This window comes from Catharus ustulatus, chromosome 3 (genome assembly GCF_009819885.2).
Source record: "Catharus ustulatus isolate bCatUst1 chromosome 3, bCatUst1.pri.v2, whole genome shotgun sequence".
Lineage (NCBI taxonomy): Eukaryota > Metazoa > Chordata > Aves > Passeriformes > Turdidae > Catharus > Catharus ustulatus.
In genome coordinates this window covers 112,060,642-112,088,002 of record NC_046223.1, presented here as the reverse complement: position 1 = coordinate 112,088,002, position 27,361 = coordinate 112,060,642, and the positions used below count along the sequence as shown (strand labels likewise).

Here is a 27,361-nt window from a genome sequence, read left to right as displayed (position 1 = left end):
CTAACACAGAAGGTGAGTCTCCAGACAGAGGGGGAAAGAATTCAGATGACAAGATCCTCTGGACACTAGTTAGTGGGTATCCCACCACTGAATCCTGAAACTCAGCTGATATACACTACCATCACACTGACCTCTCTAAACCTCCAAGTCCAGTGGGTAGGTTTTAGATTCACAAAAGGAGCCAGACTGCAAGAGCAGCTTGATCTGGTTTATGACTTACTGTGGTTACAACAGCTAAAATAGACTAGAGACAAAAATAATCACAGCTCATGCTTGAGAGTACACATTAAATTGACAAGGAAATCTCCCTTTACTCAGTTTGCTGCAAATTTATTGAAAACACAGCAAGTTTTTTCCCAAAAACTTGCAGCTTTACATACAAACTACTTAGACGAGATATCACATAGAGTCTATCAATATTCTGTCCAATACACAGCAAGTTCTAGTTTTCTGAACACATATTTATCTAAGCTTTTGGCAGTGGCAAACTTTTTAAGTAGCTGCAAGCTTTACTGACAATGTAGAACCAAATAAAGGTTTGCCTAAGAACTCCAATTCATAACTCGATGCCAAATTAGCATAAGTGAAATATGAGTATTTAATATAATAAAACATGAGCCACAAGCACCGAGCCCATCCCAGGAAAAATGTGAAACCAGAAGGTATTTTAATGAAAATCTGGAAGCAAATATCACAGTCTAATATTTAAAAGCCATAAGAGTTAATTTTAGTTTGAAAGGAAATCATTTTTCAAAGTTCTGTATTCTGTTTAAAAACAGATTGAGCACGTTTATTAAATTAGCAGACCACTGCATTTATGAAATCCATAAGTCAGATCAATGGTGCACAGTCAGCTCTACAACGTAATTGCTGGCTTCTCTCAAAATGGACAATCCAAAAACTTCCAAGGACTAGTTTTTCCCTTCATTATTTATAACGAGCAAAACCATGGTGCAATAGATTGTAATTCATAATGCTTTTTTAATGTTTTTATAGCACAACACTTGGACTCATTTCTAATATTTTTGAATGACAGGTTGCCATTATTGAATTTCCATTAATATGAATTATGAGTACAATATATTTTACCCAATATTTTCTACCCCAGCACTAACGTGATTCTACAATAAGAAAAATCCCATAGTCAGCAATTTTTTTTTCAGAAATAGAAATCACAGCCATCAGAGATTAGTCTTTCTGCATCACTATGTAGCTGACCTCAATCTTGCATCCATTTGACTGCACAGAATCATCAGACATAATTTACATGCACATTTATGGTCACTGAATCACAGAATACCTGGAGTTGGAAGGGACCCACAAAGATGACCGAGTCCAACTCTTAGCCCTGCACAGGACACTCCAAGAATTCCATCTTGTGCCTGAGAGCATTGTCCAAACACTTACTGAACTCTGTCAGGCTTGGTGCTGTGACCACTGCCCTGGAGAGCTGTTCCAGTGCCCAAACACCTTCTGGGTGAAGAAAGTTTTCTAATGTCCAACCTCCTCCTCTGTTGACACAGCTTGGTTGTTAAAATACCAGAATTTAGGAAAGAGTCCAGCTATGGTTTCCAAGCAGCAAGTCAAGGCTTGCTCAGCAGGCTCTCCCTCCTCTGCCCAGGAAATTGCTTGGTAATTGGGCCCAGGGAGAACCTGATGGACAGGACCAAGTCCTGTCCTTGTGCATGCCTCCAGGCACTGATGCGAGCCTGAGGAACTCCTTCTCCCTTATGAAAACGGATTTTAAGGATCAGGCAGATACAAGCACACTTCAGATCTTATTGTTTTGCCCACAGCAGCCACCTGCCACGAGTATCTCTCCCTAAGAAACAGCAATCCATCTAAATGGCTAAACCCATACTAGACAGTAGGGATGAGGACAGCCATCCTGAGTTCAACAGGGCTATCTGTCTGCTTGCAGGTAAGCCTATGCTTTGTGTTTTATCACGTGGCAGAAAGACAAAGATACGTGTGGAAAAGGAAATCCCCAAGGTGCAGCTGTGGGCAGTACACTCTGGGGAAGGATGCATCCAGTGTACCTGCAATATCAATCCCACTGGAGGCAGAGTATTGAGCAGTATGAATGCACAGTGTCACCCATCATGACTGCTCTTACCTTTTATGAACGGATTCAGCATTAGCAGCGTATATGTTTTAATATTACCACAACATCAGTGAAATATGGCTGCTTCTTTGGAAAAAACCTTTTATTTTAATTGTCACCAGTGAACTTCGCACAGACCTTGTGGTACCAGGGCAGAAAGGCAACAAAGCATTTTTCTTTGATTTTCAGAAGAAATGTATCAATGAAAACCTATTAAATGAAACAAAAAAATTCCCAAATGCCAGGAATGGTCTGGTCCCTGCCCTGCAGAATTCACATCCAAAAATGACAAGAGAATGATGTGATGAAATAACACAAGCGAGCAAATAGATGAAAGGTAACAATGTTGAGTAGTACCACATTTGTTTCTGCACACGCACTCCCAAACAAGTATTTGGCAAAGTCTGCTCCTAAATACAGATGCATTCAGAAATACTCACAATCCAGCCATAATCAGAGGATTAGTCTTTGCCAGCATCATGGTGGTAAATAGTTCTTTAGGAGAAATCCTCGTACAAAAAGGGCGAGGGGCTTGCAAACAATCTCTAGCAGCACATGCCAGGCATAGAGGATAAACACAGCATTTATCAGAAAAACAAACAAAAAGGTAATCAAAACCGCAGTCCTTGGGAAAACAGATGGCAGGACTGGGGACACAAAAAGATACATGGGTGGAAGCTGAGTAGGGGGTTGCTTGAATGCTTCTGACATTTCTTTAAATGTCAGCTCGTAATTGTGACATCTTCACTACCACCTTGTAGGTAAAACAGCCCCTTCTAGCCGAGGCCTCTTTTTGTGGAGAGTTGCACTTCAGCATTTCGAGCTTCCGTCATGTTCCTGTCTTTTATTCTGGTGAGAATGAACAAACAGCAAACTCCCACTGAACACCTACTACTTCTGCTTTCATCCCAAGGTTTCCTCATTGTTCAGTTAAATCTCTGGGTTTATTATACAGATTTAGAGTTACACACTGAGAAGCACTGGTAGGTAAGTGAGAGAAAGGGCAATATTTAAAGAAGTTTGAAGCACACAGCCTACTCTATAAACACTCCACCGAGAAGGGGAAATGAGTGGGGTATAATCTTTTGCCTAAGTTTACATGTGTAAAAGCTATGTTAATAAAAATCAATCCTCATTCACTATTTCAACACAAATCCCATTAATAATTCCATTAAGTTATCGCTTCAGCTCATTATTTTACCCATTTGCAGTTTCACTGTCAGCATCTGCTGCTTTCCCTGAGAAAGAGGGGGGACAAGGCCATACAATTGCCTTCCTGTTGCCTTCTTCACTCAGAGAAAGGGCATTTCCACCCTGTCCTAGCCAGAAACACAGTACATGGCCTTCCAACACAACCTGCCTCCATCCTACAACTCACCAGCCAACATCCATGCCCAAATTCAGACTGCCCAAGTATCAGAGCTGCTCAGCATGCTTGCTCTATACTTTACTAAGCAGATACTTTAGAAAGGAAAAGGGAGAGAAGAAAAAGAGGACAGACATACAGACAGTAATACATAACAAACAACATAATCTTATATTCTGCAAGTAAAAGCTTGGAGGGAACAGGGGACACAGGACAGACCTAGGCAAAACGAAAAACGTCCCTCAAAACCAAGCCCCACAACACAATATTTTGAGCATGTTAAACATTCAGGGAGGGAAAGATAACATAATCACAATGCACAGCAGGGTCCTCAGTGAAAAATGCCTACACCACTCTTGAAAGGTTATTACAGCAAATTCAAGCAAACCAATTGCACAAAGACCAGAGAGCAGCCAAACAGAGGTTTTCAGGTCTCGTGTTCTGATCACTGAGGCTCATTCCAACTGGCTCAATTTGATCTAACAATCAAAAAGTCAAATGATATGAAGAAAGATATTTCCTCCAGTAAATTGAAAAAGGTGGAGTGGGAGCTTATTTAGATTTGCTTCTTGCAACTGCATTTCTTCCTTTCTTTTTCTCTCCAAGCAGTGCAGCTCTTGTTAAAAGGTTTCAGCAGTGGAATGCACATTTGCACATCATGCATCTCTGTACTTTCATTCTGTCCAGGAACAATCACCTCCAAAGGAAAAGCAAACAGCCAGGGCACTGAACACAATGAAGCAGAAACACAAAGGGAAAAGAACTGAGAAAAAGCAGCTCATTTCCAACAGTACTGAACAACTACCCCAGGCTAATATTGTTACATTTGACTGAACCTGACTGGCAAAACACCCCACTATTAACCCCTAAGCTCTTCATCAAACAGACTCATGAACTGCTCTTCTACAAAGGTATGATAGATTTGGCAGATTTTATGGTTGATTGGATGAAGAAAGTGAGTCCCCCAGAGGTCTTCCAAATCTAACACCAAAGGTGAGGTGAGCCAAGCTTTGTTTCTATAGCCTCTTCTGAGGGGAACTATCTCAAATATAACACATGGCCATGTGGATTTCTATCCAGATGACATCATAAATGGACCAGTAGACATTTCCTACAAGAAATGCTTCAGATAAAATACCTGGCACTGAAAAGTCTCCCAATTTGTCAGCACTGGTGGAAAATCAAGGCCAAATCCACCCCACATAAAGACACACATACTAACAGTGATGCTTTAATTTTGTTTGCCCACACTGTGGCTGTGCTAGAAGTAGTGTGTGGTCTGAAAGAGCCACATGTGGGAACGCTAATTTTGGTTCATATGATGACTAAAATGCTGAAGCTGAACCAAAACCTCAGGTCTCTCTTGCTGCAGTGCTAGTAAGATGTGCCAGGAAGGTGGTCTGGAGCTCTCTGCTCACAGAATCAGGCAACTTCCATTAATAAAAGGCTTTCATAATTCACCTTAAAAAAAAAATCAAGATGCATACATAACTGTACCTCAAGTAGCTGGAAATGGAAGCATGAGGATGAAAACAGGGCAGGACAAAAGGATATAACCACACTTCTGGAATTTCCCCAGTCCTGGTAGCTAGCATAGGTTTATTGGGCTTTCACTGGTAGAAAACAGTTTTATTTTCTATTCACTGCTGTGGTGACAAAAGAAGAAAAGAGGCTACTAAATGAAAAATCAACTTTGCAGAGGCAACACTTAATGGCTGTCATGATCTTTCATACCAGATGTATGCTAACATCTGTCCAATACCTAACACAATCTCTTATTTCCAGATACAACTGAAAATATAAAAATCATTTCCTGGCACAAGGCAGATCTACAGAACATATTCATTCTGGTACAGAAACTCAGTTTGCCAGAAACTAGGCCCCAGGTATAAACTCTGTAGAAGATGCATTTCTAGACTCCCTTAGACTATTCATTTAAATTTTTAATGGAAAAGTGAGTTCACAAACTATTCAAGTTGCTGTTACAATTTTCAGTAGGGTCAGACCACACCATCTTAGTGCACAGGTATACTGGACTAAAGCAGAGACAAAGTGGGGATGTGCTTGTGCTCCTTATTGTTCAGACACAACTCAGTCAAGTATGAAACTGTGGAGTCAAGTAAAACCAATTACACTTGCCTCAAACACAAAATTGTCCCAATAACTAGAAACAAAACACAGCCAGGACCTGTTATACAGCTCTAAGGCCAAATTATATGGCCTGGCCACGTTCACAGGATTATACACTTTTACCCTCCAAAACAAGGTGGCTGTATCCAAACTGCCAGTTGGGAATGGCTGCTGGCTCTTGCTAATCCCTCGGCCATGCCTGGGAATTGTTTATGACAGCACTAGCTGGTCCAGGCTGAGCAAAAGGCAGAGCCTGTGCTAACAATTTAATGGTATAGATGGTCAAGTTCCAGCTCTTGGGCTTGTGCCCTGGCACTGCTCGATGTGTTCGGGGAGACCTCGCCAAACACAGTTGTTCTGTGAGCCGAGTTGGCTGGAACACAAACGAAAAAAGAGCATCCAACCAAATTTAAATCTTTAAGCATTGCCATGATTCCCTTCCTTATTCTTCAGGTTCTGTTTTTTTCCCCCATTGTTTTCCAGACAGCCTTATTTCCACTGAGGTGCTCCACTTGCCAAAACAACAGAAGGTCAAAATAGTTGTGTTAAGTGCCCAGAGTGTTTAATTTCTTACCATGACTCAGTGGCATTTGCCAACAAGTGATGGTGCTTCCAGTACAGTTGAGAATGCTGTGGGAAGTGTCAGAAGAGTTTAAATCAAGTGTCTGATGCAAAACAGGACAGGAGGAGAAAGATGTTGAGACTGAAGTAGAAAGGTAAAAAGATAAATGAATGAAATTAATTGGTCCACAAACTTTCAGCATTGCCTCAGCTTTGCTTTGTGTCCTAGTTCAAAGAGTTGGATGCAAAAAGCACACTGCTCAGCAACTGCTGTGACTGCCTTACCTCTCTCTGGTTTTGAACCACTTTCTTTGATCCATACCAAAACAATGATACAAAAGGCCTTTGCTGCAGAGCAAATTCACTCCCTTACCAACAGCTCAGAAGGTGAGGTAAGCAAGATTGTCTTTGCAGACTTAGAGCCAAGGTCAAGGTGACTTCTGTAACCACCTCTGTGTGGCAGGTGCCACCTCTGTTCTCTGAAGGAAACCCTTAAGGAGAGGTTAGACTGACTTTTCTCCAAGACACTTCTCCACAGCTCTTTGCAGGCTTTCACTACCAGAAAATAACCAGCCTGGTTTCATGGGAAGGGGCTCTGGAAAGCCACCAGGCACAATCCCTCCTCAGAGCAGGCAAAGACAACACTGGATTGCTTGGGGCTATTTTTTTTTTTGGCACTTGAATTTTGGGTAGCTCCAGGGTGTGCAGCAAAATCTCTGTGCACCTCTGCCAGTATCAGCTATCCTCAGTGTGAGCCATTTTTTTCTGTCTTTGTAACCAAAAATTCCTTTGCTGCCTTTTGTGCGCATTGTCTTTTCTCTTTCAATTTCCACTCCTGAGAAGACTCCACTGCACTATTTTACAGGACAAGCACCTAGCACAGCCTGAAGAATTAACATAAATCCACAGGGACCTGAAGAGGAACACAAAGTGAAGTGGTCAGTTGGGGTCTGTCTGGGTGAATTTAGAGGTGTCTTGCTCTACTCTTTGAGTTCTGGTTATTTTAGAAGGGTCCTCTATCACCCCATTTGGTGCACAGCATCCAAGAGCATCCCCCAGTCTCTAAAGAGCACTGACACCAGACTTGGAAATTAAAGGTCCCTTCCCACCCAACCCATTCTATGACTCTGTGAAAATGGATTTATCATAAAATTTGTAACAGCAGTACAAATCACAGCTGAGATGACATGTAAGAAAACTTGAAAGAGCATTATCATGCACTGCTCCTGAGCTAAACTTTATGGTACAGCAGTTCTTAGCTCTAAGTAGCCTGAGAAAACAAGGTGAATGGCAGCTTTGTAGGTTGCAAACAAAGCATGTGTGATCCATATCTTCAAAACCCGTACACATCTGTGTGTCTTAATCAAAGCAGTGCATCTGAGATAATTATTCATGTGCATGATGACCCTAAAAGTCATCAATTCTACACATCAGACACTTTGGTCACAGGAAAACTATCAGTAGGATTATTGTGAGCAATATAAAAAATGTTTATGAAACGAAGTTTAAAACTTCATAAGCAAGAATGGAATTAATGCACTCAAATTTTCCTCTATAATCCAGCTTGAAGAACCTTGCAAAGATAAATGCTAGACCTTTAAAAGCAAGGATGATAAAGATAATTAATGGAAGCTTAGAAAGATAATAATGTCTCAAATCCATGTGGGGTATAACTATTGCTCAGCTTTTGAGGAAAAGGAAGATAAATTATTCAGTCTTACTCCATCCCAGCATGAGGCAAAAACTCTAAAGGAAACAAGCTGTTCAAAAGCAAAACTGTGATGACTATGCCAAGATAGGAGCTAGGCTCAGAAGACCTAAAATAAATCCAAAGTTCTGGTATTTACTGGCTGATGAGGATTCTGGGTATTATGTTAAAGCAAACCAGCAAAACCTCTGCCTTGGGAAATACACTGAATTCTTGATTCAGTTCTAGGATTTTGTCAGGATATTATAGAATGTCTTTGGTTGGAATGGACCTCTGCAGATCATTTGGCTCTCTCCTGCTCAAAACAAAGCACATTTTGATGTTAAGTCAGAGTATTCCTGCTCATATGCAGAGTCTGCAGTTTTTCCTATGGAGATTCTGCAGCTGTATTGGGACTTTGCTCAGTTTTGGACCCTGCACCTACACTAATTTGTGCAACAAATAGGAGGAGTTTGCAGTTGGCAGCAAGGTGGGCATCAGTCTCTTCTCCCACGTAACAAGCAATAGGACAAGTGTAAAGTTGCACCACGGGAGTTTTAGACTGGATATTGTGAAACATTTCTTCACTGGAAAGATGATGAAGCATTGAGAACAGGCTGCCCAGGGAAGTGGTTGAGTCACCACCCCTAAAGGTGTTAAAGGATGTGTACATGTGGCATTTGGGGACATGGTTTGGTGGTGGCTGTGCAGTGCTGGGCTCATGGCTGGATTTAATGATCTTAAAGATCTTTCCCAACCTAAATGTTCCTGTGGTTTTATAACCAGCAAGAAGCACTGTTTTACTGAGAGGATGGCAGCACTGGCACAGGTGGCACACAGAGGACTGCAGTCTCCTTCCTTGGAGATACCCAAGGTCCTCTGAACACAGTCCTGGGCAGCTGGGTCACGGTGAACCTGCTTGAGCAAGGGGGCTGGACCAGACAGTCTGCAGAGGTCCCTCCCAACCTCAATGATGCCTGTGTTTCATTTGCCAAATGTTTCACTTGCCAAATGTTTCACTTCATGCTTTACTTCTGTGGTTTTGAAAGCATGGCCTTTGTATAACACTTTGGAATTAAAGGATAACTTTGATTATATATAATATCATAATATAAGCAGTATATCATCCTAAACATTCAAATTACACAGCCAAGAAACCTGCTTCTTGTGGACATGTTTGTGCAACAACTTAGTAGCAGTAAATGTTATTCACATACTTCTCAGTGCTTTGTTACAGGATTACCATAAAAGACCTGGGATCACAAACAGTAAGAAATAATGCTGTGATATGAAGAATTTATTACTAGTTAGTATTTATACAGTGGGTGCATATCGTTTTACATGCAAACACCAGTTCACAGACAGCATTTATTTCTCTGCAGAACTTCTACAAGCTTTGTTTTCTGAAGTGAACCAGTTTGGTCATGCTAAATTGCAGTGGGTAACAACCACATATGTTTCAGCTCGACAGGAGCAGAGAACAACCAAAACCAACAGAGGCAGACCAGCTTTTGGGAGAGTTTGGAATAGCTGGCTCCTCCAAACCAAAGTAAACGTGCATTTTGTTTCCTGAAAAGTGCCCACTTCATCCAAGAACAAATTCCAAGAGAAACCCTAACAAAATAACTTGGTTATCCTTTTACACACGCTTCTGTTAAAAGAAATATGAGATTATAAATCTTCAGAGCTGCTTCTACAGAGTGAGACTAGAGTCAGGAAAAAGTGTGAGGCATTCCTTCCATGGTCAATGAAGCTCTGTTCTGCCCTCTCCCAGGGAAGTGAGCCTGGCTCCCTTTCTGCAGGAGATGTCTGCACCTTGTGGGGACAGGAGGGAGCACTGCTGCTGTGACAGGACCTGGCTCTGCTCCCTCCCTGGCACAGCCCAGCCTGCCCACACGCCACGGAGTCACAAGATCCTCACGCTCCTCTTCAAGGGCTGGGCGTGTTTTCAAGAGGATTTTCAGGATTGTAGACAGGGCAGTGGTGATGCTCACAGCCAGTCTGGAGTGCCAGCCTGGCTGATCAGTGTCCTGCTATGCCTGGAGCACATCAGCCCCTGTGCAGTGTCCCAAGGTGCAGCACTCCCCGTTCAAAGAGCACTCTGCAGAGTTTAATGTCCTGTCTGTCACTCCCAGGGACAAATTTATTTTTGTGTCTATCAGCTTCACAGACAAGTGTTGTACCAACAAGGAACCCAAGGCCCATGGAAATCATAGGGAGAAGTGAAGCTTTTCTCCCTTCTGCTTTTTTCTTTCTTTTCATTCATTTGGTCCATTTGTTTTTCAAGCTGAGGAAACCAATGCCATCAAGAAAATATTACATTTGTCATATAACACAATTTCCTTCTGCTATGCATTAAAACTGTGTTTTTAAAAAATTACATTGTGTTCCCGTTATAATAAAAATTACAGTATGCAGACATTCCAGTCAAACAGCATTCTAACAAACTGTTTGCATCAGGCTCAATCAATCAATTAATCAAACCTCAATCAAGCCATCCCCTCCCCCACTGATTTCTCTGACATTACTCTCTTCATGCAACACCAAAATCAAAAATTACCTTGCTGAGAAAGTATCAGCTTTCTTGAAAATAATTTCCAGGCCCTACCTATTAAGCATTGACAGCAAAATAATAGGAAACCACCAAGTGATTCCTTGTAAAATTCTTTTTCTGGCTGTTTTTGATGGTGACAATAGCATTACACTCCTAAATGACAGCAACCAACCCCAGGATTATATGCACCTATTACTCAGAGAACCTGCCCTCCTTTAGAAGTGCTGCTCTTTGGAAATAAACCCTCTAGTAACCCACATCAAATCACAGGCAGGCAGCTCCCAGGCTTTTTTAGCCTGACAGGAGGCTGGGACAAATTTTATAATGAAACACCATGACTCCTGAATGACAGAAGTATGTATTTTGCTTTATTTTGAATGGATGATCTGCAACTCACACATGTGAAAATGATGTAATGCTGAAAAAGCAGTAAGAAAATTAAAATAACTCTAAATTAAATTTTAAAGAATCAAGTACTTAAATCCTGGCCAACACAAATTTTATTTAGGTTTTATGACTGATATTTATTCCTTTTGGAAGTCAAGAGCTTTTTTTCTTCAAAGTGCCAAAGCCCAGAAATACTCCTTTTTCTTTATCCAAAGCTGTCATGTTTGTGACCTTGTAAGTATTTGGCGATGTCAATTAATGCTTCAATAATGCTGCCTTTCATCTTCAAATGGAACTGGGCCTAAAAACTGGCCAGACCTCTTAGCTCTTTCAACAGATGATAAACACACTGCAAGTAAAAAAATCCAAGCAGCTTTTTATGACTTTACAGATTAATGAGCGTGCCAGGGCTTTCCAACCGATTTTGGTCCAATAAAGTATCTGCAAAAGTTGACAAATTAAACCCAATTTTTCATGTTCCAATTTCTACACTATTAAAAATATGTACAGATGCATCTGAGAAAAAATACTGAAATGAGATGGTGAGAGGAAGTGGCAGATCCTCAGCACAGTCTAAGCCCTCCCTAGGGCCACAGATCATTAGGAACAGCGTTTCAGAGAGGAGTCTGGAAAACACCTACGACACCTGCACTTCCTTCAAAGGGAAGAATTGGCTCCTCTGCTTCAATGCCTTCACCACATCAGTTTTGGAACCCAACACCAATCTCCCTTTGCTCTCTTCTGCCCTGGTGGTACGAATATTTCCCTGGAGTTGTAACATTTTTGTAGTAGTGCAATGCGATTACTTCTGCAGAAGCCATTGCTCAGTTCAATTCACAACATTTTTTATCCATTTGTATTTAGAGGAAAGAAAAATGTGTCCTGGGAGTCAATGACCAAATCTATGTGTTTCCTCCTCTCATTCCTTGTACAAGCTGTTGATTCCTCAAATGCAACTCTTAAAGTAACTCTCTGGATGATTTGAGGACACAAATATGATACTATAATGGTATTTTTTTGGTGCACCCTGCTTGTTTCAGCCTAGCTGGTGTGATGGTTTATCATGGCCAACATAACTCACTCTGTCTCTCTCTCCTTGCTTGCAGACAACTCACAAAAGGATCAATCTGGAAGCTGCAATCCAGTTAAACTGTGTGTCAGCCCAAGATGTAAATTTTGCAAAGCTTAGTGAATTTTCAAGCTTAAAGAACCAGGAGGATGCATTTGGGTGCCAGGGAAAACCTGTCCTTTTGTTCTGTTACAAACCATCAATGTTATGTACTCTGGGCATTGCTCTGATTTCCTAAGCATTCCTGTCATAGCCTGCCATAATCAGAGCTCCATGTGCATCAGAAGTCTCTGCTTAGGTGGGAACAGGCTTGCATCTCATTTACCAATGAAACTAGACATGACTCTATTTTAAAAATGTATCCAGAGATAAAAATGTGTTTCTGGAAAATAAAAAATCACTGTTACAATTTGACATCCAGTAACTGAAGCCTTGTCTACCATCACAGTAATCTGCCAAAAGAATCTGAGGATCTTTAACACAGCTTTTGCCACTGGACTGCACTTGGGCTGGACAGCTATGTCATGTCCAGATCGAAGAATCACCAGGCTACTGTCTGAAATGGTGACAAAAATATGCCAGCTCTCAGTACAAACCCATGGGGAGTGGAAGAACAGCTTCCACAGAGAAGCTGGAAGAGCAAATCCCATATATTACATCACCACATATTTTGACTGTTTTCTAGCAACTGTTGTATTCCAATATTTATAATCTCTCTCTTTATGCAAGCATCTTATGTTTTATAATAAAAAGAGTACATAAATTTCAGTTACCGTAGCAGAGCAAATTGTTGTATGTAATTAGTCATGTACAACATAAGGCATAACTTGAAAAACAATTCATGTTTATTCTTCCTCTGCTTAATCAATATTTTAAATATTTGTGGAAGCTGTACACAAACTTTGCAAATCACCACCTCATAAGTGAGAGAAAGAGAAGAGACAACACAAATCCTGCAACCCACAGCAAATCATCAGCATCTGACAGGCTGCTGTTCAGGGAGCTACATTTTTTTGGCCCGTGAAGGAAAGAAGAATATAACATTTTACTTCTGTGCTGTTTCCCTTTATTCCTTTTTTACAGTGTATTCCTCAGCCAGATTGACTTGTTTTTCCTTTGTCATGAGAATTTTCTTCTCTCCCCACTTGTTTTTTAATGCTATTTAGCTGTACTGATGCACAAAGTCAGCGGTGGCTACTTCTCCTGCAATCCCTGCCCGACTTTCCAGAGAGGTTAACAAATGTTTGATCATCACTGTCTTCCCTCCCACATCATAACCGGGGCTAACCACAGTGGGATCAACTCTGGTAGCAAAAACACACAAGTCTTAAATGCTAAAGGAGTACTGTGAGAACAGGAGGCCACAATCACGCCTCAGTTACACTATTTAAAGACTTAAAACTACACAGCTATCCCTGAGCTCAACTAGAGAAAATTTTATCAAAACTGAAGACTGGTGTTTTTGTAAAATTTGTCATAGGTTCAACCTTGAGAATAACAAATCATTAAGTGTTGGGGGGCTGAAGAATCAATTTATGTTCCAAGCAAAGGGTTTTTAAAATTAAGGTTGGGAAAAAAAATTAGATCTCGCCTGGTGGTGCACAGATTCTGTTGATGTATCAATCTTTTCAGGCATTTAAAAATAATATAGAGATGATAAAAGTAAATGTTCTATAACCAAAAAATCTCTCGGTAATAAAATTTCAAATTACAGCCCATGACAACACTTCTAAATTGAAGCTGTGATACAGGAGCTTTGATGGAGAAAATTGTACAAGTAACTCGCAAAGTAATTCAGAAAAGCAACAAAGAATGAAGGTGCTGCTGAGATGAACAGAAAACATAGTTGGAATGGTGTGCAGCATCCTTAAATGAATTTCAGACTGTTTTGTTGCCAATACCTTAAGCAGTGCTGTAGTCTTACAAGGATTTCTTGGATAGTTTCCTTTGACCAATAAATAACCTCACTACAGAAAAAACCCCCAAACCCCACCATGTACAGAGCCAACCCTGAGCTCAATCATCACACATGGCTGAGCCCAGAGTCTGACAAATTGATCCAAACACAGTTTATTGGCAAGATTCCACTTTCTTATGGAATACTGGTGGAGGGGTTGAGGAAGTATCTCCAGTGGAGGACTCATCCCTCCAAACTGTGCTGCCTCTGGTGCCAGACTGGGGCCCAACTCTTCGGGTACAGAATCAGGGCAGAAAAACCAAATTGGGTAAAAGAGTTGAAACTTTGCTCATAGTGGCACAGAATGAGCAGAAAACCCAAAATTCACTACCTCTGAGTGCCTCACTTTCCCTGTCAATATACTGGGTGTACAGCATCAAACTGTTTCTTAGAGGTTGATGAGGTTTAAATAGGTTTTCTGATATTTTCTGGTAGCCTCCAATGAAATGGGTTATAGCAGTGCAAAGTCTCACTGTCATTTTGTTCAGCAAAAAAATAAAGCTTGGGAAAAGACAGCTTTTTTTCTGTTTAAATAACTCAGACCAAACATCCATAACCACTTAAAGGTGGCAGATCCACTAAGTGTGATTTGTACCAAAGCATCTGTGGTATAGAAGGTTACAGGTACGCTTTGAGAATAAATTTCAAAGGTCTGCAAAGCATAATTAGTTCTGAAGTTCTCCTACACATTAATAATTAGTAATAAAAACCTTCTAAAGTCCTCCACAGAAAGTAGTAAAAAGCTCTTCCAGAAGGATGAAAATCACAGACCAAACCCAACCCCCTCACAGCTAGTCTTACATCTCCTAAGCTTCCCCCTGAAGATAGTTTCATTTTTTTCTCTCCTTTCCAATGTTTTTTCTATTCATACCACGTAAGTCATGGCAAAGTCTTAAATCTTACATACATTTACACAATTTTAAAGACCATGTTTCAGCCAGATTAGGTAGACTAGTGGTCCTTAAAACAATTTATGAATTCCCTGAACAATTCCATCACGCAGCAAGTCATACAGCCCAGTTACATGTCAGAGAAAGTTTTTCCTCCATTTTGAATTTGTCACTTTAGGATTCAGTTAACCTTGAGATGAAGGATGGGAATGTGACCTGTATCTGCCAACACAGGTACCCAGAAGACAGATCCTGTCAAACAGACTTCACTTCAGTCTTTGACAATACTATGGCTGTTTGGAAACCCATAATTGAGGATGATGCCATGTATATGAATTTTTAATAACTACCAATTTAGCACTTTGGCAAAAAAAGTCTGGAGCAATTACTAGCTATACAGACATTTAAATACAGGGAGGGAGCAGTTTTATCCCCATGCAAGGCAATGGTGAGTCTGATGCTGAAAGGATGCATATGGTTGGGTATCTAAGTTTTAGCACTCATATTTTCAAAGGCAAATGAAGAATGGAGGGGATGCAAAAGATGCAGAGTTATTTGGAGGCTACTGAAACTGGTCAGTAGCAGGAAACTAGAGGAACCAAGGACCAAAGCACTGAGGACAGATTAGGTGACTTACAGAAAACAAAGCAAGGTTTTAACTGAGATAATAACTAGTAAGTAGGAACCCAGTCTGAAGGGCTACAGATGGTAGCTCTCTATGGTTTGAGATTGCCAAACCAGCTCTGGAAAACATGCTAAAGTCAAAACTGGTAACTGGAAGGGAGGAAGAGTCCCTTCTGACCTCAGCCTGGGGCAGCACTGATGGCTGCACTTATCTCCTGGGACAGTAAGACAAGGAGAACCAGGTTATCAATATTCTTGCTTCGTGACACCTTATCCATTGTGTCACCTATTGTGTGAGACACACCCTCACCACTGAGGTTAATGACCTACCATAATGCTGGGGGAGGTTCAGCCTGCACAAGGACAGCTCAGCAATCAAATATCTCACTCCCAAAACAGAACTAACAAATCCAGCTGTCAGATGTCACCTATCCCCCACTAGCTGGTATCCTACAAACATGCTGACAAAAGGGTTGCAAAAGGTAGGCAGGCTGTGATTCCTCCACAGCTCAAGTCAACTTAGCACATGCTTGGTTTATCTTTAAAGTGTTTTAAGATTTTTAATTTTTATGGTTTTATTTTTAAAAGAAACCAAGTAACTACATTGTTTTTACATCGTTTTGCAATCTCTTCAATATATGGATGCAATTTTTTATGCCTAGCCATTAGCTGGATTCTACCAAGGAAAAGCCTTGGTTGGTTGCACTGCTGACCACAAGTGTAAGTCTGCTGTGTGTGAAGGAGAGACAGAGTCAGGCAGGGTGAACAGGAGTGTGCAGGAGCACCTGATGTTTTTTGTGACACCATCTCCCATTTTCAGTTGGAAACCTGGTAAGCACCATACTCTTACATCTCTGCTTACCCTACCTATCTACCTCTCTCACCTCTTCACAGTTTTTTCCTCTTTAATACATGCAAGTTTAAAATTTCAGTTAGAGCTGCTTTGTTGACTCACAGCAGAAGAAGCTGGGGCAAAAACTCTTATGCATTTTTACAAATTTATTTTATGGGAGATTACACAGCTGATTAACAGTCCTCAGAATAAAAAGTGTCTCCTGTTACCTCCATTCTTGTCTATTTATTGCTTTTGATCTATTCATGCCAAAACATTCTTACTAATGAAAGTCATCAGAAAATTGTCTAATAAGGTAATTTAGAAGACAGTTCACATCTAGCATATGATCAAAAGGCACTTAACTTGTTGTTCCTGCCTCCTCTCCCCAATAAACACATGGTTTACTGGCACTGATAAGCTTCAAAATGGTTTTGAACATCTGGGAAAAGGGCTGATCAGCTCCAGACAATTGTTGGACTCTAAGCAGACCCAGGAACAAAGGTCATGATAAATGAAACCACTGCTTTGGCTTCAAAATTGCTTCAATCATCTCCAGACAAAGCATGATTGAAATGCATCTATCAGTGGATAGCATCTGGAGAACACTAAAAATGTTTTGATCAGAATCTGAGTAGCTTCTTCCAAATGAAAATAATTTTAAGATGCCATGGCAAATTTTTACAACCACATTTTGGGCTAATGTTTCCTTCTGTAGCATTGACCTTGTTTCTCTACAGTGTGAAAAAAATCAATATAATAATGGTACTGCAGCAAAATTTCAGCTTGCTCTTGGCTTACTTTAAATAACTTCATTGTCTCCTTTCCCTCTGTCTACATCTGCTGTATTTGGCACTTTCAGTTATTAAAATGAAACCAAGTTGAAAGAAAATGTTAAATATCATAAAAAGAAACCCAGCAGTGCTTCCGTCTCACTTTGCCAGCACTCTGGTCACCTTTACCATTTGCCAGGTTTTTCTGTTCCCAGCTGTTCTACCTGAATCTGCATGCAAAAAGAAATCCCAACTTTCTCCAAGAATATCAAATGCACTTTGCAGTTCTACAAGGGCTATTTTTTCTTTAAAAGGAAAACTCACCCTCTTCCCTCCGATAATATATTGGAACAAAAAAAGTCCAACAGTTTACTAGTGACTTCCATTCTTTAGTGCTTAACATTGTCTCACTCAGTGTGCATTTCTGCACAAGTGAGCAGCCTGGTTGTAGCAGTTCCACAGTTTCACTCCAAGCTGCACTAAGAACGAGGCTTTGAGAAGTTTATAGGAAGCTATCAACTAAAGAGGAAGAAAAACCCCATTCAGCCAAAATTATGACCTTTAGTCACCTTTCACTCCCTCTGGAGGAGAACTATATCCACTTGCTGTCAACCACAGCTCTGCCTTGGTCAACAGATGAGAAGAGCATTCCCAAAAGAAAAGTGGGAAGAGTGAGTTACAGGGAAAGCCACAGAAAGCCCAAATGTAGTGAAAGGAAGGAAACATTTGCTCTGCCTGGGCCTCTCAGAAGCATGGGGACACTCAGTCTTGGAGGAAGAAAGACCTACTCTGGTAGAAAGAACTGAAAGGTCACAGACTGCCCATATGAATTCCTTTTCCTACTCCTGGCTATCCCGTGAACGCAAGCCTTACAAAGGGATGGATGACGCTCCATGTCTAATATCCCTCCAACATAACAACCCCGCTTAAAAAAAATAAATAAAATTTAAAAAAAAATTAAAAAAGTAAACAAAAGAGGTGAATTCTTACTTTGGTACTGGAAGCTGGGGAGGAGTTGGCCACCAGGCTGGTGATGACATCGCTGTTGCCCGTGGTGCAGGCGGCGGTGGCCGGGGCAGGGAGGCGCGCGGGGACGATGGGCAGGGGCAGCAGCCCGGGCCGGGAGCTGCTGGTGGTGCTGGCACTGCTGCAGCTGGTGCTGCCCACGGGGGTCCCGTTGGAGCTCCAGTCCCGGCGCTCCCAGCCCGCACGGTAATCTCGTTCGAAGCGGCTGTGGTGCCGTGACATCGCGCCGGAGGGCAGCGGCGGCTCAGGGGGAACTCGGGAGCCTGCCTGGAAGATCGATGACAAAGAGGAGTTAGGGACGAGGGCCCAGCACAGTGACCTACTCTGTAACCTGCCATGCCTTCTGTGCCTTAGGAGAGCACTGCTTCTCTCTTTTCCCAGCTGAACATCAAGAGAGCAGTGCCGTAGTGAATATTAATCTAGAACACAAATGAGAGTTTAGACAAGTACAAGGACACAGTGGAGAGCCCAGTCCCACAGACCTGAAGAAACACCATCTGCCCAAACTCTTTCAGCAAAATAACAAGCAAAAGCACACAAATTGTGAAAAGCCAAGTTAGAAGAAAGTCATAATTCAATGTTCTGACAATAGGAAACCATTTCCAACAGCTCCATCTTGCAGTTTTCTCAGTAGCCTTCAGATCCTTTCTGTATAGCCCCTTTCCTGTACCTGACACATGACCAAATATTGATGGTAAAGATCAAAGACAAAAACAATCTACCTGGCTAAATCTACCCACTATTTTTCTATTTTCAGCGCCACATCCTGCTTCACACAGCCCCCTTTTTGCTAGACCTCCTCACTGGAAGCTCCTTTGGGAATATTTCACTCTGTGACCTCTCCCCACACTGGGGATGCTGTCCAGGGTAGGCCAGCATGTTCTGTCTCCTCCTGTGCTTCTGGCTACACTTTAAACACTTAATACCCATAGGTGATCTATGACCAAGTTGTTCTGTGTGATCACCCTGTCCTTATCATCCTTCAGTCTTTGTTATCCACAGATTGTATCTGCCAGGTGAGGGATGTCTTAACACAATGTTGGGAGTCAAGACTCCCAACATCTAATCTCAGTTCTGATAATTATACATTACACAGCCTAGAGCAGCTACTGAAGTCTTCCTGGCAAGGTCTCCTAATGTGCAGAATGGTGGCAATAATGCTATTTTCCCAGCATGGTTCTGAGTAAGTGAATGTTTACAGCTTCTGCAATAGAAGAAACAGTATGAATAAATTCTAAATGTATTTATTTCCATAAATAAATAATGAGTATCTAGGTCACTGCAGCACCTGATTTATTTTATTTGCATCACACGATCCACTAAGTTCTTTTGTTATAATGACATCAGGTCAGTGGAAGCAATGTGGTTTCACAAATTCTTAGATACAAAAATGGATGGTAAGAACATCTGTTCATAAGGATTGTGGAGGAAGCCAGAACTAAACTCACTCAGAAACGTGAAGATAAGAAACTTGTTAAGAGAGATAAAAAACTTAAAAGTGTTATAAAACAGTATGCCTATCAACAATGTTAGTTATTCACCTAGTAGAAATTAAAAAAGTGAACAAACCCAATCATTATACCTGAAGGATGAAAGGCCCACTAAAAAGCTACTAGCTGAGACAAAGAGTACTCTTCCTCAGTTAAAAATTCAATCATATAAATGGGTATTACAAAACCCTGCCAAAATCCCTCCCACAATCATTATGTTCAGCAAAAGGCCAAACCAAACCTCCCAAGAAGCTGCATTTTTGATGGTTACATTGTCCCTCTCCAGGAATGAGCACCTCTACTAAGAATCCACACTGGAGACCACACCATAGTGTTGTTAACGCAACACATAATTAACATTCCTCTTAACCCAACTACTTTTTTCTCTAGTAGAATGTGATGCAATGTTTGATTTGATGATTTGTGGGCTGATGGTTCTGGTATTTACTTAGATTCCTCTGTCTACTATTTTTGTGACCATTTGATACTTTCATTCAGAAAGATAATTCTGAATTTTCCAGAGGACCGCATGAGCTCAGCTGTACAGTGACCACAGGAAATCCCAGAGACACCAGTGCTGTGAAAGCTGCTGTACTGAAAACAGAAACTTTTCTTTTAGTAGAGGTGAAGAAAGCAAACTTTTTCTCTAGTGAAAACTATCTCAGAATAAATTCAGTACTTAAACAGAATGTTTTCAAAGGTTAGAAATTCCACAGGTATAACCCCGCTTTCATTTGTTTTATCACCATTTTGCTAAGTCAGGCAAAAAAGGAGCCTGCAAACTGCAAGCTGCAATTTCAAAATATCCTTTATTATTCCTTGCCTTTGAAAAAGTTTCTTTTTAATCCCAACAGCTTCCATTGCCGTATGAAGCTATCTTTTGTGACTGTTTGAATGGTGGCTGTCAACCGAATGCCCTTCTCCTCTCGAGCTGGAGGATCTCCATCAGCTGTGTTAGTGCACTCCTTGACAAGGCAAGCAGGGAGAACCAAATCACATCTCCCCCACCCACCCACACTCCCGAGCACATCTGACATTTCATTCAGCGCAGAGCAGAGGCACACATGCACACAAGTCAATAGCGAGCGGTTTTTGCCACAGATCCCAGCACCCTGCCCCCAGCAATTCTACTATCAGATGAGACTGACAGGCAACCACGTCAATAACAAGCAGGAAAAAAAGCCTGTGACTAAGCCACACATTCAGAAGTTTACTTAAAACCCAACTCCCTCTTCATGAGCACATTCACTTCTCAGTCCTGCTACTGTATTTCATGGTGTTTCCAATGGAAAAAAATAGCTGGGGCTAAACATCAGTCTTCTTTTTTAATTTTTTTCTTTTTTATTTCCAATACATTGCATTAAATATACACTACTTGTTTCAACATGTCATTTTTGGCTGGGTACAAAGATACTTGACAGCAACAAGATGTGCAGAAAAACCGGAGGGGATAACCATCTAATAAATGAGTATTCAACTGCTAGTGCTTGCTATTTAAAATTAGAAAGAATAGAAAATGTTTTCATAAATAGCTGCTGGGTGAGGTAAGAAATGGGTTGTGAGCAGACTAGCTAATTTTTAAATATATTTTTAGATCCAGAGTTTATGCTTTGTCTAGACTATTGTTGTTGAGGATCACAATCAAAATAATAATGCTTTAAACATATTCTGTACTCATAAGAAAAGCTTCTCCAACAGCGTGTTCCGAGTCGAGTGCAATCATCACATTCCTCTGCACAGAACTTGACACAGGGCAGCATAAACCATCTTGAGAAACAACAGAGACAGAGGCCAGTGGAAACCTCACTGGGGCAGCAGGGAGGGCAGCAGTCACTGCAGTCAGAGACCACAGAATCCTTAAGGTTGAAAAAGATCTCCAGGATCATCGAGTCCAGCTACCACCCTAACCCTGCCACTACCAGTTCCACAAACAAAACCAAAACAAACCCTTTCTGTCGGGGAGACAGAGAGAAGGAGAAACATCAATCAATGCCTAATACTTACAAACAGCAATATCAATAGTTACAACTAATCCATGTGTTTTTACCTTTTTAAAGGAAGTTTTCCTCAACATTCATGAGCAGGCATTTTCTCTTACCTAGTTTTAGATCCCTCTAAACAGCACTGGGGAAGAGCAAGAACATTTTTACCCTGTTTTTTAGATATCACCCCAGCTAAGCCTTGGCTAACTACAGATGCACCAACCTCAGCTGTGGGGTTGATTTCTCAGCTAGCACAATGCTCCACACTGCCACATTAGGAGGCAGTACTGGAGCAAACAAGCTTTGAGCTATGTCAGATACATCTACCCTACATCAGAGCCATAAACCCAGGGTGTGCACACAGCCAGCAAGAGGAAGAATGCATGATTTGTGCATCTCAGACTTGCAGTCCATGAGGAGGCATACTGCACACTGTTACTGCTGAAAATCCCTCTGTACAGCCAATCCAGCTGGCACACTATCTGGAGAAGGTGGGGAAGGCAGTGAGACAGATCTTCCCTCACCCTCTACTCAAGATGTAATCACTGGAGTAGCCGGGTGTCTTTAATCTCTATAGAAAGGAAATGCGCTCCCGTTTTGTCACATAGAGTCAAAGGATTTTATTGTGCAGCCAAAAGGAACAGAAACTCTCTTAGAGGGGAAAAAATCCCACATCCTACTAAAGAGAGAGAGAAAAGAAGAAAGAGAGCCCATAGCAGTTACTGGATGAACTGATGAATTCAAACCAAAAAAGGAGATCAAACTGGTATTAAGGGAGGGCTGTGGAGAGGGCTATAAAGTAAAGAAGAGAGATCGAGCAACCAGACGTAAATACAAATCCCATGATAAATCTAAAATGAGATTTAGTGATATGGCAAGGCAGAAAGTCCCCAAGACTGCATCACTGGGCATTGTGCTGCAGAAAGAATGCCAGAACAGAGCCCGCTTTCTTTCAGACAAGGGCAATGCAGGAGCCAGGCACAAGGATTATACACCTGACCCTTCCCCATCATTTACCTTCAGAGAAAAATGAGTTTGGGAGGGCAGACCAGGAGAGGGTAACAGCCTGGTGAAACAATACCAAACACCTTCTAAGGAATGGAACAGGATCTCTCCAAACTGTACAAGGCCAAAACATGCAATGCAGCAGGTGAGAGGGACCATAAAAAGAAGTTACTTTAAATCTATCCTTCTCAAGGCAAAGTAAAATGTGAGTGTACCCCTGCTAGAGAACATAACTATTTCTACAATCAGCAATTTTAGACATATCTTATACTAACAGCTTGCTCAACAATAATATCTGAGAAAGTTTTTCGGCAAAATGCGAGTGTTTTCGGGACTGAAATGTAGGGCACTCACACGGATGACAACATCCAGCCTCCAAATTTGCCCTGAACACTTTGGCCATTTGGAAATCTTCCTGCCTTCTTAGCACAAAACCACCTTGCTCCTGGTACTCATTTTTCACCACATCTCTTATGCAAGCTCATTTGTTCCTTGTTTCCACGGCTTCCACACACACACACAGAGGAAAGGAAAGGAAAAGGCCAGCGGCGTGTGAGATAGCAGCGTGCTGTCCTCAGGGCTCTTACCAGGTTCAAACAGATCATTGCTGAAGATTTATTAAACTCAAGTGGTTAACATTTCATTTTATGCTCGATACATTTAAACACAGCCCTTCTTCCCCCAAGCCCAAAACACTCACTGTTCTGCAGAAAAAACGCTTCCTATTCATGTTTCTCTAAATGACAGTCCGGGCTCGAGCCTTGGAGCAGTTTTTTCCCTGCTTTCCACGCTTATCTAGTCAAGGTCTCCTTAAAGTGCCTGTCCCCACAGATATAAATATAAGGAAAAACAGGCTTTCAGCCAGTCTGAAGCTAGAGAATCAGATTTCTTAGACTATTAGTCAACTTCATTAAGTGACTTCAAAAATAAAGGTCAAGCTTTTAATTTAAATTTTTCCCGGGTAAGCATTTGTTTCTAAATTTACCATTTAAATAATAACATTACAGAAACATGATAGGCGAGAGACGCTGGGAGACAGTGACGGAAGGAGATACACGGTCATTATGGAAATGGCAGAAAAGGAGAAAGAAAGAACCAGAAACTTTAAAATACACAGCTAAATAATCTTCAGACAGGATAAAAGAAGTGCAGGTAAAACAGCCCATCAGAGAGCTTCAAAAGCAGTTAAGTGCATGTAATGCCTAAGTATTTTATGATACCCAAACACAAAAAAAAAAAAAAAAAAAAAAAAGAAAAAGAAAAAATAAAGAGAAGATTTGCCAGCATCATATCTAGCATGAAGAACTGTAACTGATAAAAAGGAATATGTCTAAGTACCTAAGCTTGAATGATTTCACATATATGCTGCAGGGGAAATGTTACGGCACACGGTTTTATCAGAGCCTACCAACACAACAACCTCTCCCCAGGCACAGGTCTGAAGATGTAATTTATGCACATGACACCAAAATCACATCGAAATATATCAGTATTTCCATAAATTCTGGATATAACTCAATCGTCAGGTCATACATGTCTTGAAGAAAATCAAAATAAAACAAGGTACTAGCAGTCCTGGCAGCTTCAGGAGCAACTCTTCAGCAATGTGCCAAGCCAAATGTTTTATTTGAGCTCAACATTTTTTATAACCTACAAAGACTCTCTTTATAAACACATATAGAATCACTGTTACAAGCCTACATGGATCTGACTCATCCATTTTCACAATTTTTACTTAACTACTTTTTTTTTTTGTTTGGGTGACTTCAGTGAAAGAACTCTCTGTGAGACAAATGCAGAAGGAATGCAATCAAGAGATTTTGTAAAGCTGAACTACAAGCAGCTGTGTAGAAAGATAAGATCCAGAAATATTTGAGAGGCAAGGAAACAACTTTATTATCAAGCAAGGTCTACTTTTGTAAACCTCTGATTTAGACTTGTAAACAGTTGTAAAGCTCTTGTAAAATCCAACACAAGGCAGAGAGACTTGAGCTGCTTTGCTACAATCAGATCTTAAAGAAAAAAAAAGAAAAAAGGAAAAAAACCCCACAAAATCCTAACCCTGTAAGTGATAAAGGAACAGTAGATTAAAGAGATTTGATAGGATTTTATTTTCCAAATATATGCTGGAGGAGGTGATGCTTTGGGACACATAAAAATAAAATGTGAGCATGAACACAACGGTGTCTTCTGAGCAGAAAGCTCATTGTGCAAGAAGCAAAAATGAGAATTTTGCTTTGCTATCTCAAAATATTGTAGAAAAGTTTGTGCACTTTTTATTTCTGAGTATTTCAGATGCATATGGAAATCTTCCCTCTAGGTAAGTAAAAAGATAAACTAGGCTATCCAAATAAGAGAGAAAAACCCAGTCACAATGAGAGTGAAACCACACCTTACAAAACTCCTTCACAGTTGACAGAATATAACGTTCCTAAATGAGGGTTTGCTTGCTAAAAAAATCTCTAAATGTATGTTTTATTACTAGGCTTCTAGGAAATTTACCTTCTCTGTGATAATTTCCTGTATAGAGTAATTTGCTTTTCAGACACTGATTTTTTTTACAATCTGAGCAGAGTGGGTAACACATCCTTCAATTCATGGATCATGAGCACGGGCATGGTGAAAAAAGTTCACAAAGATTTGGAGTGGTCCCAATGCTCACACTGCTGGAACAGAAGGTGAAGACAAGTCCCATCCTGAATCCTGTTGCTTGCCAGACCTGGACACAAAGTCATGAAGTTTACATCAGTTTCAGGGGCTTCCTTCTGCAGATGCTCCTGACCATACAAGTTTCTTGGACTATTCCAAAGGGCCTCCATCCACATCCTCAGATACACTTATCACCAATTATAAACTGACAGAAAATATGACAAAATATACTGGTTTGGGATATAAAATTCCTAACTCCAGAAGAAAACTACTAAATCTATTTCTCACTCTTCAACCTTCTATTGGAAAGATTTCCCAGTTGATCTTGTTCTCCCCCAGTGGCATTATCGGAAACCATTCCCACAACCCTACAAAAAAACCTCAGCACAAAATTCAACCCTCACCACGCTTCAGCCCCAAAAATCAACTTTAGGTGCTACCTGCTGACATTTCTTGGTCTTTCCAAGGACCTTCTAAAGCAACAAGACTGGAATTTTATGCAGCAGTTTTGTACGAGAAAATCCACCAGAACTTTACACAAAGGCATAATAACTTCCTCAGATATCTCTGCAGGGTCCAGGGTAGCTGGCAGTGTCTGGAACCCAGCCTTGTTAAAAATGGAGAGAGAGAAAAACATAACGTCCCTGTGTAACACTCCTGCTTGCAAAACACTGCCCAAAACATTGACTTCCCTAATTAAATTATCTCATTAGCATGAAAAGCAAACGAAAGAAACCCAAATGCCAAGAGCTGCCGTGTTAAAGGTCAGTTTGTGGAGGGTTTGTGTAGGAAGACTTGCATGGCAGTGGCCAACACCTCGGCACAGGGTTGGCAGGATGACAGCTGGTGGCCAGGGTCCAGGGGTGCTGCAGGGGACAGGTGGGGAGGGGACACAGGGACACGGTTGGATTTCTCCTGGGGAAATGGGCCATCTTCTCAAAATGTGTTAGGTGCCTGCCAGGACCTGACATACCTAATCTTGCCTAAGACTTCATAGTTAATAAAGCAGAAATGTAGGATAAGCTACTGTCAGTGTTGCCAAATGTCAGAAAATAAATCTCACAAAATTTAATTAGCAGGATTTTGGCTCCTTTGGGGATGGTTTCTTAGGTGGGTGAGGAAGGGTGGGAGGAGAAGGGGACTAGGTCTTCAAATTACATTTTGGACAAGGTGGAAAAATTTCCTTTTATTTACTGCTATTCTCAATTTTCCAGGCCCTGAGGAAGATTGATCAATCAGTCAAAACTATTACAGGAGAAAGCTTTCTGCCAAGGTAAGGGTTAAATGCAGCAGAGTTTACAGCATCAGCTCTCTGGATCACTTTTAGTGCTGCAAAACGCTGTAATAAAGAAAACATGCTACAAATTTTTGGGTCATCCCATCTCATCACTGTTCACATTTTAAAAGCTTCAGCCAGCATCAGGTGAAGTCATAAATTTTCTTTTCTGGGACTGATGTCCTCTGACCACACAGAATTTCCTGACACACATTTTGTTAAAAGAAGACATGTATCACTCTTCCAAATCAAGAGTAAATGTACACTTACAGCACAAAATAGTCCCTAACCATCTGGTTTATAAAAAGAACTTATTCCATGCAAATTGCATCAGGGAAAAAAAAAGTAAAGAAACATTAAATCTTAGAGTCATTTAGGTTGTAAAAGACCTTAAAGATCACCAAGTCCAAACATTAACCAGTGCCAAGTCCACTAAACCCTAAGTGCCACAACTACAACAGGTTTTTTAAATTTATTGAACATGAGACTAGCACAGTCTATAACAACAGGCATCCAAAGACCTTCAAGGCTTTAACATGATTTGTGGCACACTGAGGTATGAAGGTGCAGTTATCCCAATCATCCAGTAAGCAAGTGAATTCCCAGAGAATACACAACATCTCTGACCCACGGGGAATAACTATAGTTTTTGCAATTTCTGCTGCCCTAAATGTGTGACTGCCACTAGCCTCCACTCACAAAGCCTCACAAGCTCTCTCTTCACCTGTATTCTTGCTGTACTTTTAGAGATCATGGAGAGTCTGGAGAGGAGTTTCTCTGCCTATTTCCATATTTCCATCATTGTGCCATTAGTACCAGTCCATCAGCACCAGGCACTACTTTATCTGGCTGGAAATCCTGGGCTGCTCACCCGCAGACACCTGGGGCTTTGGGATCAAAACATTCCCTTCTCAGTGCGTGTCACTGGACTTGGCCAGAGTCCACATTATCTGTCCATCTGCAGTCACAGCTCATCACCTCTCATGGCCTAACCATGTT

The 27,361-nt window shown here is 41.1% G+C and overlaps 1 protein-coding gene across 2 annotated transcripts in view; it reads right to left on the bottom strand.

Annotated features, from left to right (window-relative positions):
• KLHL29 (kelch like family member 29) overlaps positions 1-27,361 on the bottom strand; it is a 386,838-nt gene that overhangs the window by 222,912 nt on the left and 136,565 nt on the right. For both annotated transcript variants that reach the window (XM_033054932.1, XM_033054933.1), the window contains exon 3: positions 17,925-18,227. In XM_033054932.1, the coding sequence (XP_032910823.1) occupies positions 17,925-18,182 (258 nt within the window). In that variant the 5' untranslated portion in view covers positions 18,183-18,227. The remainder of the gene's footprint in view (positions 1-17,924; positions 18,228-27,361) is intronic.